Source organism: Grammomys surdaster, unplaced genomic scaffold, assembly GCF_004785775.1.
Source record: "Grammomys surdaster isolate TR1022 unplaced genomic scaffold, NIH_TR_1.0 126013, whole genome shotgun sequence".
Classification (NCBI taxonomy): Eukaryota; Metazoa; Chordata; class Mammalia; order Rodentia; family Muridae; genus Grammomys; species Grammomys surdaster.
The window spans coordinates 2,670,875-2,686,460 of record NW_021620828.1 but is presented as its reverse complement, the minus strand read 5'-3'; the positions used below and the strand labels follow the sequence as shown (position 1 = coordinate 2,686,460).

The 15,586-nt window shown below is 44.3% G+C and overlaps 1 protein-coding gene across 1 annotated transcript in view; it reads left to right on the top strand.

Annotated features, from left to right (window-relative positions):
• Positions 1–15,586, top strand: part of Dyrk4 (dual specificity tyrosine phosphorylation regulated kinase 4) — a 37,737-nt gene that overhangs the window by 18,574 nt on the left and 3,577 nt on the right. The window contains exons 6-13 of the mRNA XM_028754543.1: positions 502–665; positions 3,123–3,259; positions 3,533–3,673; positions 5,167–5,305; positions 8,183–8,264; positions 9,326–9,498; positions 10,627–10,687; positions 14,900–15,029. Coding sequence (XP_028610376.1) covers positions 502–665; positions 3,123–3,259; positions 3,533–3,673; positions 5,167–5,305; positions 8,183–8,264; positions 9,326–9,498; positions 10,627–10,687; positions 14,900–15,029 — 1,027 coding nt within the window. The remainder of the gene's footprint in view (positions 1–501; positions 666–3,122; positions 3,260–3,532; positions 3,674–5,166; positions 5,306–8,182; positions 8,265–9,325; positions 9,499–10,626; positions 10,688–14,899; positions 15,030–15,586) is intronic.

Genomic DNA, 15,586 nt, shown 5'->3' with positions numbered 1-15,586 from the left:
CTCTCTCTCTCTCTCTCTCTCTCTCTCTCTCTCTCTCTCTCTCTCTCACACACACACACACACACACACACACACACACACCTGCTGTGATCTATCTAGCACAGATAGGTTCTTCCCTGTGCCTTGAGATGCTGGCGGGCATCCTTAGCACAGATTTGAGTGGGGAAACCGGTTAGGACAGATGCTATATTAAAGTCATGTTTCCACTACTAGTCTGACTCCAATAAACATCATTTTCAAATCCTCTTGTGTAGCGTGGACAAATAGCACCTTCACTAGTCTGTTGCTTCAGTGTTACCCATGCTGTGGCAGCTCATAGTCTTTGGTTGCTAAATCCTCCTTGGTATTTCTCCCTGTTATCATTTCCATGGGTGAGCCATCGGGTGAGTCGTTCTTAGGAAGCCAACTTGCTGGGAAGATGTCCCCTGAACTTGGAAGAATCTGTGCTGGGGTCATATGTCCATGTGACTCAACTGAACTGGTGATGCTTTTCACATACAGAGGCCCTAAAGTTTTTTAAGAATCAGCTGTCCCCTTATGAGCAAAGTGAAATCCTGGGCTACTCAGAGCTGTGGTTCCTGGGGCTTGAAGCCAACAAGCTCAACGTGATTCCAGAGAAATTCAGCAAGACAAGCTTTGATGACGAGCACGGTTCCTATATGAAGGTGCTGGGTTATGGGAACACTGTGGGGACACGGGGTTAGGGGAACACTGTGGGGACGTGGGTGTGGGTGGGGAGGTTGTACCAGGAGGAAAACAGAGAGGGGATATTTTACAATATTTTTGTACTGATGCACTATGGGATAGATTTCCTAAAGGATTCTAATGGGTCCTAAAAGAGATGCCAGATTTAAAAAAAAACAAATAAACAAACAAAAAACTCAGGAAAATATGGGGTTTATTGTACATACCCTCCATTATTGGAATGCTGGGGCAACAGGTTTATATTTGTATACCATGTGAACTACCACAGGCTTCCCACAATAACCCTGGATCCACTAAGAAAGGAGTAAGAGGTCACTCTAGTGTTTTCTTTCCCATTCTCTCTCATACAAACCCCATATGTGGACTTTTTCCCTATTTTATAGACTGTCATTTTCACATCAGAAACAAAACAAACAACTGATTTTGTTTCTTGTGGTCTCAGGTGCATAATACTTCATTTTGTTTTCCAAATATTGAACCCAACAGCTCCCCTTCCATTTCTCTTATTATTGCTCTGGGGTCCTTCTCTCAGCCTGAATGCAGAATCAGGGCAGTGGTCCCTACTTTTGATCACGTGTGAAGGTGATATTTCATCTGCCATGCTGTGGCTATCTAACTTCTCACTGTAACTTGTCTTTAGAAGAGAGTCTTTGATGGCTTCTTAGAAACAGTACATTTTCTTAATGGCATGTAAGCCCTGCTTCTCATGCTACTGTGCACACAGATCAACTGAGGATCTTCTTAAGGTACAGATTCTTACCTAGCAAGATATGATGATAAGGGATTTCACAAATTATAGATGATACCCAAGCCATCAGCCGGACCACACTTAGAGAAACAGTCATGTAGGTTTGGGTACAGACTCCATGAGAGGCCAGGTACTCAACAATGTTATGAATTCTTTTGGAAGTCTGAGAAAAGAATAGGTACTCATTCCCCAGCCCCAGCCCCAAAGTAATCTGAATATACAGAAAGGTGCAGGATTAATGGGCCCTTGCTTACAACTTACAAATCATTGATACAAGTTTTTTTTTCAGATACCATTGCCTATGTCTTTCTTGATCTTTCCAGCTTCATGTGAGGGAATTAGCCAGATCTTAAGAGAATGCACTCATTGGACCTCAGTCAAGCCTTAGAGATTTTTTTTTTGATATGGCAGTGGAGAGGAGGTTATTAATGGTGCTCTCTCTAAGTTCCAACCTGCATCTTTATTTCATTTTACACATAAACACACATACACACAATCAAATACCCAAATAAGCTACACAGCTACAATCCTACATTTATTCTGCCAACATTTGGTACTTATATACCTACTTACTGCTCCTCTGTCATGAGCTTGGGCATCTTCTAGACTCTGTAAATATACAGAGTACAATCAACCACCCACAAGTGTACTGTGATTATTCAGGTAACTGTAATTAATGTCACAGTGGACATGAAAGCAAGGATGAGTCAAACAAACCAGTGGCATGGAGCAGATAAAGGGAAAGTCATGATACTGTGTACACACATTTATATGAGCATGTCTGTAGATTCTATTCCATTTCATCACAGGCCTTTATCAGTAAATGGGCCCCTTTCCATGTTGGTGAAATCACACGTGCTTAAATTCATGGTGTTGATTCCTTCCATAGGAACATAATCACCATCACGTATGCATTCACAAAGCATATCATGAAATCCATGGAACACTCGTCCTTTGTCCTCCCAGACTCATAAGTTTGACACTAGAAATCAGAGATTCGCACAGCTGGAGGACCCCAGACACCATCTATTCTGCATCTGGTGCCTTTATAGATGAAAGCACTTTATCTCAGACTGAGCAATTGGCTCGTCTGAAGCCCTTGAGCTCAAGTCTTCAATCAACAACTTCATCTGGCTTTGACTGAATGCCTGCTCTCTGCTTTCCTAGAGAGACTTGGGAGATGATTCTGTCTTTTTGAAGATATGTTTTCTTTTTGCTCAAAAAAAGGCCTAAGTTCTGCACTACTTTCTTAGGACAGAATTAAATCTATATAAATGGAGGAGGAGATGTCTGGCCAAGAAATGGCAAAGCAGACAGCAAGCTCCTTTATGTATATTTAAGGCATAGCAAGAGTCAGCATGGAGCTAATCCGTTTTCTGCTGTAGGTCCTAATCATGCAGAAACACAAGTTTCCCCCAAAGAGCACCCCATGGTCTTTACACTATGAGACATGGATTCAGCCTTCTGGGACACTTCCTGGTACCATATGTGTGATCTGCGATCCAAACAGCCTAACCATTTATGAGGCGATAAGTTGAGAGTAGGAGTCCAGAACCATTCTCCTCCCAAGAGTGGGCCAGGATCTGGGTAGCAAAATCTAGGGGCTTTGGGGTAAGGTGAATCCAGGAGCTCATCATTCTCTCCCTCACTGCTGACCCGACTTCTGCAGGTCCTGCATGACCACATTGCCTACCGATATGAGGTTCTGGAGATGATTGGGAAAGGGTCCTTTGGACAGGTGGCCAAGTGCTTGGATCACAAAAACAATGAGTTGGTGGCCCTGAAAATCATCAGGAACAAAAGGAGGTGTGACTTGTCAGGCAACATAGGACATGGGAATTGGACTGTGTGACTCTCTAGCTCTCTCCAAAAGCCAACTCTCTGCCACTGCTCTTCTCAAATCTCTTTGTCTTCTCTTGTTTCCCTAACTGTCTGATATCATGGAGTGTGGGATGCACTCCAACATCCTAGATATTCTTGAGCCCTGGGGTGGGATTCAGGTTGTCTGCAAAACTGTGACATGATGTACATTTTCTGTCCTCATTGTCCACCACCTTGGTCGCTTCCCAATCACCTCAGATTTCATCATCAGGCTCTAGTGGAGCTGAAGATCCTGGAGGCCCTCAGAAGGAAGGACAAAGACAACACCCACAATGTGGTCCACATGAAGGACTTCTTCTACTTCCGGAATCACCTCTGTATCACCTTTGAACTCCTGGGGTCAGATGCTTTTTCTTTGTTATATTTTAAATGGTTGCATAAGTGCCAGAAGAGAAACTCTGAGGTTGGAATACAAGGTTTTTTTGGATGTGGTACTTAATGACTGAAGTGGACATAGAAGCCACTCAGATAGAAAGGGAGATGAGACTGGAAGCTGACATCTTACCCCATGCCTCAGTAAAGCCTGTCACCTGCTTGCTTAAATGCATCTGCGGACTTTCCAGATGCTGAGTATTGGAGTAGGTGACATAGCACATAGCCCTTGCCCTCACGATCGAAATGGAAACAAACATACTGTAAAAGACATTGCTTTGCTCTTGTGTCCCCATGTCCCAGTTTTCCAGTCTTGCTGAGCAGAGATTAGAACACAGAACCACAGGCAACTGGTTACTTAGATGCACAAAGGACTTTGATTTTGAGTAAAGGCAAGAACAAATATTTTTATGTAAGAAAACAGGACCCTGATTTATATAGATTGGCAGCAAATGACTAAGTATGATGAACAGAGCCCTCCATGGTCATGTGTTCCTGGGTCATTGATTTAGTAGTTTGATGTTTTCTTGACACTGCTAGGAAACCTGCACCATTCAGCAGGCGAGTGGACATGCTGTTCACCTTCTCTATGTGCAAAGTGTAGTCTACTCTGCAGTGTGCACACTGTGGTAAAACAGATAGGATAGACTGCCTCTCTTACCCAGTTATCACAGTGTCCAGGAAGGATGTCACTGCACTCAGAAGAACTATGAGAAACCCAGCTATGTTGGGGCAGTTGCTGAAGGCCAAAGGTCGTAGTATCTAGAATCAGCTTTTCTATCTGTACTGTTCCACCAAGAATGGATGGTTTCCTAAATGTTGCCACAGACAGATACCCTTAGAAATGAAAGAGAGGAAGGAAGTGGCCAGGTATTGACACATGTTCTTTCCTTTCTGTCCCCATCTTGAAGGCTGCACAGAAAACAAAACCTATCATCAGATCACAAATGTGTGTTTCTTTTTTTAAATGCTTAGCATCCCTTTTCGAGACTTTTAAGTCAGCAGATTTCATACCATACGGTATGGCTTTATGGAATGTTGCATATTTCTGCTCCTATAGAGAACCATGAGGATGGTACAAGGAGGGGCAGCTTTCATTCTTTCAAGAGCACAGTGAAGGGGTCAAGTAGCCACAGTTACCTTTGGTAATCTACAAAAGTGGGGGATCCCTGGTTTGCCTGAGCTTCCATTGGCCCATCCTCATTTTCCATACATGTCATGACTCTGAAGTAGTTGGCAAAGACTACAGGCTAGGACTGGAGTGACTACTTTGTTGAGGGCTCCTTGGGTCATATCCAAAAGTTGGAGAAACTATGGCAGTGTGTGCAGCTTTGCCTCCTGGCTTGCAGTTTGTTTGATATTAGAGGGAAACCAAGCGGCCTGGGTTATACATGTGTCCAAGCTGAGTATGATGTTTTGACAGCCATCTACATCACCCTTTCTCTCCCTCTTTGTCCCAGAATCAACCTGTATGAGTTGATGAAGAACAATAGTTTTCAAGGCTTCAGTCTGTCCATAGTTCGGCGGTTCACCCTTTCCGTTTTGAAATGCTTACAAATGCTTTATGTCGAGAAAATCATCCACTGTGACCTCAAGCCAGTGAGTACAAACTCTGCCCACCTGGCAGGGCTGGCTGCCACCACTGTTTTCCAGGGTGGATGCCAGGCAGTGTTCATTTACAGGTGGAGATGCAGTGAGGACCAAGGTATAAGTTACTGGGGACATAAAGAGGGAGGTGACATATTGAAGTATCTAGGAGAAGGAAGAGTTTTCCTACAGAAGTGAGGGTGTAGCTGGTGTCTTGAGCATCCAGGCACACTTACAAAAAGTCCTGGGAATCTAGATTTACTCGGTTGGTACTTCCAATTATCAGTTATGGTAGCCCTTAACAATGTTCTTGTTAGTTAGATGTGGTGTTAGGTCAGAAGTTCAATAATCAGCCCCAGCTACGCAAGAGTTCAAGACCAGCCTGGGATGCATGACACCTTGCCTTAGACTCTCTTCCCCCCAATATTTATTACTGTATAATTAATCAAAGAACTGGAGCTCACTCTCTAACCGTGTCTCCACAAACAACGCCAGTAAAATCTTACTGGAGAAAGTCATGCATACTCATATTAGAAAGACCCATCACGACGTGTAAAGGTAAGCACATCCCTCTTGAAATTATGTTTTGCATATTTAAAGCTAGTGGACTCCTGGACATGTCACATAAACAGCCAGATGTCCTCCATTCAAGTCTCATCCTTGCTGGCATTATATAAATAGTTCTGTCACTGTACTGTTTGTTTCATCTAGTAATTGCTTCTTTGGGTTTTGTTTCCTTTTGTTGTTTTATTTTTGTTTTTGAGCTAGAATTTCATATGACTCATGCTGGCTTCAAGCACCGTAACTAGCTGAGGCTGGCCTCGAACTCCTGGTCTTCTTGGTTCTACTTGCTCAAGTGCTGGAACTACCAACATGCACCACTGTGCCTGGCTAGGAATTATTCCTTAGATCTCTGCCACCCACTAGTCTACAATTTCTTCCCCAGAAAAGGGACCACTTCGTCTCCCCATTATGTCCCCAGGACATAACACAGAACCTGATATCTGAAATAGAAGGCAGCAAATGATTGTGAAATGAGTAATGGCTGTCAATTCAAAGCAGCAGCTTGGAACAAGGTATAAAGAGCTGGTTCAAAAATCAGCCTGATGCACAGATAGGCAACTACTCCTAATTGGCCCTTATTTTCTTCTCTTCCTCCCCAAATGTGGCTAATTTCTTCTTGAAAACTGTAAGCCTAAGGATTACATTTTTGTGATTAAAGATTTTCAAGATAGAGAGATGCGGTTGTGACTGGAGCCTCATAAAAAATGGAAATCGATTGATCTATTCACCACACTGAGTTCCAAATCCTCAGCTTTCCAACTCCAAAAGGTCCCATAATACCTATCTATGGTCTTTAGATTTAGGGGACTGAATTCACAAGGTCTTCACAGGCCAAATTATCAGGTAACAGATTTCTTTGAGACATGAGTCAAGTGTCAAACACAGACCAGAAAGGCGTTTTGTGACTATGTATTAAAAAGTAGGGTATTGTTCTTGTGTCTTTAGTGTTTATGGTGCACAAGTTCTGAGTTCCCATAGCACTGCTCCTTTCTAAGAGAACCCTCTCCTAGTAAGAGTGGAAAAGGGGCAGCTGTGTCTGTCAGTCTTCTATTGCTGTGACAAAACACTTATGGAAATCAGCTTCTAAGGAGGAGGAAAGAAAGGTCTTGTTTTGGCTGATGGCTTCAACTCAAGGTCGGTAGGCACCATCGTTTTTGGAACTGTGGCAAAGCAGAGTCCATGACAGAGGACTCCTGGAGAGTGAACCTATTCATTTCATGGTGGCCAGGAAGGAAGAGAACTGGGGGAAAGTGCTAGTTCTCAAAATTCCCTTCACTGCCAGCCCTGGCCTGCCCACCACACCATGAGCTAGCGTCTTCCAATTAGACCCCACCTCCTAAAGTTCCTTCTGTCTCCCCCGATAGATGCAGGCCAGCAACTAAGTTTGCAGCACACAAGTTGATGCAGATATGTGAGATCCAAGGCATAGCCTAGGGCCAGCCCCATCCAGTGACAGAGCCTCTCCATTGGGCTGGAGATACACAAGAAATTCTTGTTCTTTTAAGGTTTCTTCTGTTGTCTATCCTCCCTGGGTTAACATGATTCTAAAAAGTACTTCATTTGAGGTCTCAGGTTGGCTTTGCTCTGTATTTGTCTTTGCTGTGCCTTTGTACCTGTTAAGAGCTCCATAAGCAACCTTCTGAAAGGAGACCCTTGAGACACAGTTAGGACATTATGCTTTTAGCCTTTGCAAGCACAGTGTCACACTGAGACAAGAGCCCAGCTCTGCTTTGACCATGACTTGACTAAACACCTGGCACCCCCAAGCTCAGTCTCAGTCTGTTTATCTGTCTATCTATCTATCTATCTATCTATCTATCTATCTATCTATCTATCCATCTATCTTTATCTCTGTCTGCTATCTATTTACCTATCTATTCATGGGTTCTATACTACCATAATAGAGTGCTAGCAATAGCATTTCTTATAAACATTACATATATTCAGCCAACAGCATTTGTAAAGCCTTGTGCAAGCCAGGCATAGGACCAGGTACTAAGGCACATGTAAATAAAATCATAATCATCAGAAGTTTTTTATACAATCAATGGGGGAAAAGACACAATATACACAAACGAAGGAACGCAAGCGAGTAGATACTGGGTCAAATCAGATAAAGACCACAAGTCAATGGGAAGTCCCAAGAGAGGAAGGACAATGGGATGTGGAGAAATTGTGAGAGGAGGGCTTTTGAGGTGGTTGTATTTGAACAGAACCATCCACATCCAGGAGTGACATAGCAGTAAGGAGAAAGCCCAGCAGACATTAATTTAAATAAACTTTAATAAAAAAAAAACCTTAAATAAACATATTTCTTCTTTCCAGGAAAATATTGTGCTATACCAGCGGGGCCAAGTCACTGTTAAAGTTATTGACTTTGGGTCAAGCTGCTATGAACACCAGAAAGGTAGGCCACCTCCCCCACCCAGTCCGAGTTCTGCCATTATAAGTTCTCTCTCTTTATACACCTGGGTGCTAGTCTGAGCTTGGCCATCACAACTGAGGGCTTTGGAGCCAGGTGCTTCATGTCTCTGAGATTTTCATCTGTAAAAGGAAAGGATTGTATCTAAAGAACATATTAACTCTCTGAACTTCTCATAGTTCGAAGCTATGGCACGATCCTTGAGCATTGGGTCCCCAAACTGACTAGAAGTGCTTAGAGTCAATCACTCCAGGGCTTATGAACATTGTGGTTTCCAGGCACCCAGCTTACATCAGCTCAGGAGTTTGCAACTTAGAAAATAATCGCTCTCCAGTTTAGATTTCACTGCCTTTGATTCATTCTCCAGACCTTGTACTTTTTTTTTTTTTTTTCCTTTTTCAAGCTAGAACCTAGAAAGGAACCCTGGAGCATATTCATATCAACTTTCGCTGAATTTAATCTGATTGATCAATGGTGCTTGATAATGGTGATTGATCGGCCTCTTTGCCTTTTACATGTCTGAGTTAGAGAGTGTGTCCCAGCTATATGTCACTCATTAGCCTAGGGACAAAAGGAACCTAAACCCCCAATATTGTCTCACAAAAGTGAGATGGCATCTGGCTCTGTATCTCAGGCTGGCCTGGAACCAGTGATCCTCCTGCCTCTACCTCTCAGATGCTGGACTCACAGATGTGTACCACCACCCAGTTAAATTCCTGTTTTAAAATGCCTTAGAGGGGTGGGGTTGTTATTTTCTTCTTTCTTTTTATTATTTTGTTTTATTCTTAAAACAGGCGATTTAAATGTATTTCCTTGGAATTTACTCCTTTGGAGTTCCTTTTCCGTAAGATGGGATTTACAGTCAGCAGCTGGAAGGATTAGTCTGTTGGTAGAGGATGGAATGGGATCCACACTTCCTTCTTCCTCAGAAGCCCACAGAGTGGGGCCTTTATGAGGGTGTTAGTTACCTGATGATGCTTTAAATTAGTTCCTGCCGGAGGCGTCTGGAGAGGCTTTGCTCTGTTTTCTCTCCCTCCCCCCTACAGTGTATACATACATCCAAAGCCGGTTCTACCGATCCCCTGAGGTGATTCTGGGCCACCCCTACAACATGGCCATTGATATGTGGAGCCTGGGCTGCATCATGGCGGAGCTGTACACTGGATACCCGCTGTTCCCTGGAGAGAACGAGGTGGAACAGCTGGCTTGCATCATGGAGGTGAGGGGGAGAGCTGGCCACCAGCATGGCTGACTTCCTGGGATAACATCCATCCTCAGACTCTGGGTTTCATCAGACCCAGCGAGGGCAGTGCCATGCACACGCTTCCACTTCTGAAAGTATTTTTGAAATGATGTACCTCTTGGATTTTGCTGAGCCAAGAATTAACTTTTTCATCATAATTTAAGTAGCTGCCCGTGGTGCTCTTTCTCTCACTGTAAATATTGACATTTTAAAATAAAACTGTGCTGATAGTCTTTCAAATACACCAAGATGATGAAGATGATGATGATGATGATGATGATGACACTCAAGGTGGTGTGATCTGTTACCCTCCAAATCTACCTCAAAGAACACAGGGGGCTATGCTTCTTTCTCCTGAAAAGGTAGATAGGTAAAATAGCTGTAAATGGTAGTTATGATGGAATTTACACAAGTCTTGGTATCAGCAAAGCAGGGGTCCAGCCTTGGGTATATCTTTATGGCATACCACATTGTTTGCTGTGGACTGTTGAAAATCAGGGTCAGATGGGTATTGCTAAGGCTGAAGTGCCCCTGAACCACCCCCAATTCTAGCACCTGGGAGACTGGGGTGTGTGCACTGGGCTCCCTACTGGGAACTCTGAGGGGCTGCAGAATTGGAGGACAGGGATATGCCAAGCCTGTGCCTACCAATCAGGGGTGAGGGTGAGCTGGCTTAGTTTAATACACTGTAAGTTTCAGAGAGAACAGTCAGGGCTAAATATTCTCACCAAGAAAGTTCTTTTGTCTTCTAAGGATCTGATGCTTATCTCCTTTCTCCCCACCCCCACCCCCAACCCAGTGTTCCATGCTGGAAGAGGCCATTTCTCATTCTCTGTGGTCTGCATGGGCGGACAGAGATTTGGACCCTTCTACAGTGTCTTACCTGTTTAGCATGGCTAGTATTCATTCTTAGGCTACTGAGGCAGCCTGGAATAGGATTTATAACCTAGTTTCTGGGTCTAACTTGCCATTTAATGCTGCTACTTAAATCTCTTGGTCCTTATATGTAAAAGACAAAATCTGGCCAAAGTTCCACCTAGATCTTGACAGGCTTTGAATTTGTGACTCTGCAATAGTGACACAGCCACACTGTACTTGTTGAAGGTGCTGGGCCTGCCACCTGCCCACCTTGTCCAGACAGCCTCCAGGAGACAGATATTCTTTGGTAAGTCCCATAGTCTTATTCTCTTGTTCGGTTGGGTCCAGTGATGTGCCCTGGCCTTGAAGACACCTACCATACCCTAGCAGGCAGGTAGGCAGACATACAGACAGACAGACAGACAGACAGACAGACAGATTTTTATTTCTTCTGCCCTATAACGCAGGGTAGTGTGGAGCTGAGGAGATGATAAGTGGTGTCCTTAGTGCGACAGATTGTGTCTCACAGTGGGAAGGGCATCTCAATTGTAAAATACCCAGGAGCATGGAAGACCCTGTTCCTCAGATCTGTCAGCTAGTACCGCAACCATGGAAGATTAAAACCATACTCTCTTCTAGGGGTACTCCCAAACAACTTGGCCTCTCTTGCCTTGTATTGTGCAGGGAAATCAGGGCAGAAACTTCTGACACAGTGGGGAATTTCTACTGTTATAGTCTACCATTAACAGAGAGTACGTTGTTGTTGTTGTTGTTGTTACCATTATTAGTAGTAGTAGGAGGAGGAGTATGTTTGCATGTGCAGGGGTGAGGTGTATGTGTGTGTGGGTTCATGTATGCACAGGGATGCTAGAGTTCAGTATCTTCAGGTACTACTGTTGTGACACTGTTCCTGGGATGGTGTGAACAAATATCTATTCACTTCAGATAGGGAACTTATGACAGACTAAAGTACAGATAGTGGCAAAGTCCAATTGGTGATCCGATGTGTTTTACTGGGGTTACCTACATGGGTATGCACTGGTTATAGGATAGGCAGGACTTGAACATAGCTGCATCACCAAAGGCCAGCACAGGTGATAGTTTGTGAAAACTGCAAATCTGAGGTTCACTGCAGAAGATGCAGGCAGCTCAAGACGTTGGAGAATGTCTCTTTCAGGCAGCCTAAGTGGTCTGGGCCTCTTCCAGGTAGCTCAGCTGATCTCTGCTTCTTCCTGGCAAGGAAGTTATCTCTATGCAGTTCTCACAGCTTATATATGTTTGGGGAGAGAAGCAATTGGTTTCAGGGACTTCCTGATGCTTCTGAGTGACCTTCCAGGACTAATGAGCTTTGCTGTAGCTCGCTATGCTTCATTCCACTTTGGAACACCCTGAGTCTTAGGGGGCTTCCCTCTGAGATGGAGGTTCATCTTAGATGGAATTACTCTGCAGTGGGTATTGTCTTCCACTGCTCTCCACCTTAATTTTGAAACATACCTCTCTCAGTGAAGCCAGTGCCTACACTTTGGTTATACTAGTTGGCCGGCCAGCTCTTGGGGTCTTCCTATTTCTGTTCCCCAGTGCTGGAGTTCAGGTGCTGCCATATCTGCCTTTCACACGGCTGGAGAGCTGAACTCAGGTTCCCATGCTTGCACAGCAAGCACATTACAAACTCAGCCTCTGAGGGTTACCCAAGGAGAGGGAAGGCAGAGACGCTGGGCAGTGGTGGCGCACACCTTTAATCCCAGCACTTGGGAGGCAGAGGCAGGCAGATTTCTGAGTTCAAGGCTAGCCTGGTCCTCAGAGTTCCAGGACAGTCATGGCTACGAAGAGAAACCCTGTCTCAACAAACAAACAAACAAAACAAAACAAAAACAAACAACAACAACAACAACAACAAAAGAGGAGCAGAGACTCCACAGACAAGGGGCATTGCTAAGCAGCCACTGTGGACAGGCTAGCTGAGAGACTTCCACCAGCTATGCAATCTGGATCATCTTAGTCCTTTCTGATTCTTGACTGAACAGCCTCAGGAAAAAAAAAGAAAGAAAGAAAGAAAAGAAAGAGAAAAGAAAAAGAAAGAAAAGAGGCAAACCATACATCTCTCTAAACCTCCTTCATCAACAGGAAAGTTAAGATTATTCCCAAAGAGAGTCACTAAGAGAAAATTGTTTCAGTCACTGGTTTCCTGTCTGCACCATTCAAGTAACAAGCCACGGCTTCTGACTTCCTGGCCTCTCCCTCTGTTTCCTTGGATTCTGCATGATCTACAAACTGAAAATTGAAGGCTCAGAAACCAGAAGAACTCCATTATGATTGGCCTGTCCCGTCCATGCCATTCCAGGCGTTCAGTCTCGCAAGTGTCACCTCATATTCCTGGCTAGAGCTATGAAGCCCTTACCTGTGGGCAGGGCAGTGTCTTTGTTTCCTGGGTACAGCACTCTCATACTTCCCTTCCCTTCAAACACTCTGAGGACAAGTACAGCGTCTGCCTGACATGTTCCCAGATGAACTGACATGTGCTGGGCTTTTGACTACAAATGCTCTTCCCGCTAGCTGCGTTGAGAACTGAGCCTTGGGGCTTTGGAGAGTTTTGTGGAAGAATAATGGGGAACAGGGGGTACTCCCTTTTGCTAGACTATCACACCAGGGAAGAGTCACATCTTAAACCTTTAAGACGTGACATGAGATGGCATCCAGTGGGGGATTAAGGATAGGGAAATACAGCATCCTCATCGAAAGACACCAGAGAGGGCTGATGTTCCACCGTCATTCATGCCTAGGTGTTGGGGTAGGCTTTTATAGCAACATCCACATCTTGGCTTCCTTGAAATTACAGGGAGCAGCATCTACTCCATAGTTGCCCAACTTTAGGGTCATTTGGGTACTCAACCAAAATGCTGGTTCCTATGATTCTCCTTTATGACCCATGAGTCTTGTGTTTCTAATGGCAGCTTTTTGTGACTCCTTTGGACAAGGGGATTATGGGAAACACTTTTTCACTGCTGTTCTTGACTCTTCTCCCTGGTTTGGGTTTTCAGCAGTTTCCCAAACCCCAGCTACTCTGGGTTACAGTCCTACTAACCAGGAAAGAGATGCTGCCTGAGGGTAGTGTAAGAAGTGCTCCAGGTAGCACAAAGGAAGTGGAGGAGAAGGGTTAGATAGGAACTGGGACCGGAGGAGAGGAAAAAAAACTGGACAAGAAGAACAATTGCATAATGCCACTAAGTTACTATAGGGATGCGTGCCTGATTACTCCTGTTACTTTTGCTTGTTTCTGTTTTCTTTAAAGCAACATGGGGAAAAGATGAGTGCAGGCACTACCTCTAATGGGAAACAGGAGTGGTGTGGGTTTACAGGCCCTGTACAATTCTGGTCCATTCATAACCTTGTAAACACAAGAGGACATCCTTGTCCACCAATTCCCATACACACATTTCTGAAAGTCTCGCTTCTAGGCATTCAGTCAGAGCAGATATTTTGGAGGCTCTGAAAATTACATTGGTTACAAAATGAATGGAATGGAGTTGGACATGGGGGTCTACACCTTTAATCTCAGCACTCAGGAGGCAGAGGCAGGTGGATCTCAGTGAGCTCAAGGACAGTGTGGTCTTTGAGTTCCAGACATGCCAGGGCCACACAGTGAAACCAGAGGGAAAAATAACAGAGGAATATTATTTGGCCTCCATGATGTCCATCACACAAACATCACTGAGTTCTGAGAATACAGTGAAGTACACAGATAGTAAATACTCATCTTGCTCACACGCTTTACAAGGTTTAAGTCAAAGTGGCCAGGTCTTCTGAGCATCATACAAGAATCTCAATGTGCAGCTGAATGGTTTCTCCTTCAAAGGATTTCACAGAGCATCCTCAGGCAATCTTTAGAATCATCTGAACTTCACACAGTTGCCAAAGGTCTCGTTCAGCAGAAAGAGCTGAAGAAAGGCCACTCCTAGCCAGGTCTTCTACAGCTTTGGTGTGACCCTGAAGAATTAAGGAAGCTCATTGGCATCTGTGGTTTGTAAATGAAAGCTCACTTACTAAAATGTCTTGCTTTGTTCTGCCCCATGAATGGCCTCATTTTTACTTTATTGGGCTAATGAGGATTGAACAAGGGCATAGACAATCCACAAAGATACAAAATCCTTCTACCTAGAAGTGGATACTTTGGACATTTGAAATGTATTTTTATCATTAGCATCTCTAATATCATCTAACATTGGTCAGTGGCAAGTGATTTAAACCATGGGCTTGATATGGGCAGCGTGAAGTGGGGAGGAGACAGAACAAGTTGTATTTGGCATCAGTTGTGATCACTGTGGACTATTTCAGTCTGGCTGAGGCTATGATGTGTTTGAATGGATGGGTGGAGAAGGGTGGGATGGGGCAGGCACATAAGACAGGGGACAAAAGAGTTGCAGAGGGGCCTTCAGGAAGCAGCAGGATAGAGTGGACAGCTAGGAAGTGATTGGTGAATATATATGCCTGGAACTAAATACAGAATGCTGTTTCTCTGAAGATTCCAAAGGTCTTCCCAAAAATATAACCAACAACAGAGGGGGAAAAAGATACCCAGATTCCAAGGATCTCACGATGGTGGTGAAAACCTACGATTCCAGCTTCCTGGACTTTCTCAGAAGGTGTTTGGTGTGAGTTTGTTGGGGTGTCTTTGCTTGTGGGTCTCCTAACTTTTAAGTACCATGCTTTCCTATGTGTTTGCTGGTGAGAGTCGAGGCTAGGAGGTGGATGTAAGAGCCTATCAGGACACCATCCTTATGGTGGAGCTTTGAAGTATTCAAGTCACTTCCTCTGTGTGTGTTTATGTGTATGTGCGCACACAAATTGTATCTTCTCAAACTGCCCGACAGATTGTAGGTCCTAGTGTCTAATACTTCATGAACTATACAGCCAGCTCTTCCGTGGACCTAATGTACTGTGTGCAAAGCTATGCAGTACACACGGGCTCCAGGAGACTTTTGTTTAGCCCCTGGATTTAGTGTTCAGACCTCCACACACTGGGCAGTTAGGGGTAGGAGAACCATAGACTCTTGTGTACTGCTGTTTATAATCAGTATGCACACTTAGAATCTGAGAAGTCAGGTTATGTTCTTCAGTCACATCCTCATGAACACAGAGTGGCCATGATGCCCGTACCCCTGTTCTAGTTCTACAGTGTTTGGAAAAGCATAGTTATGGCTGCTGTTTC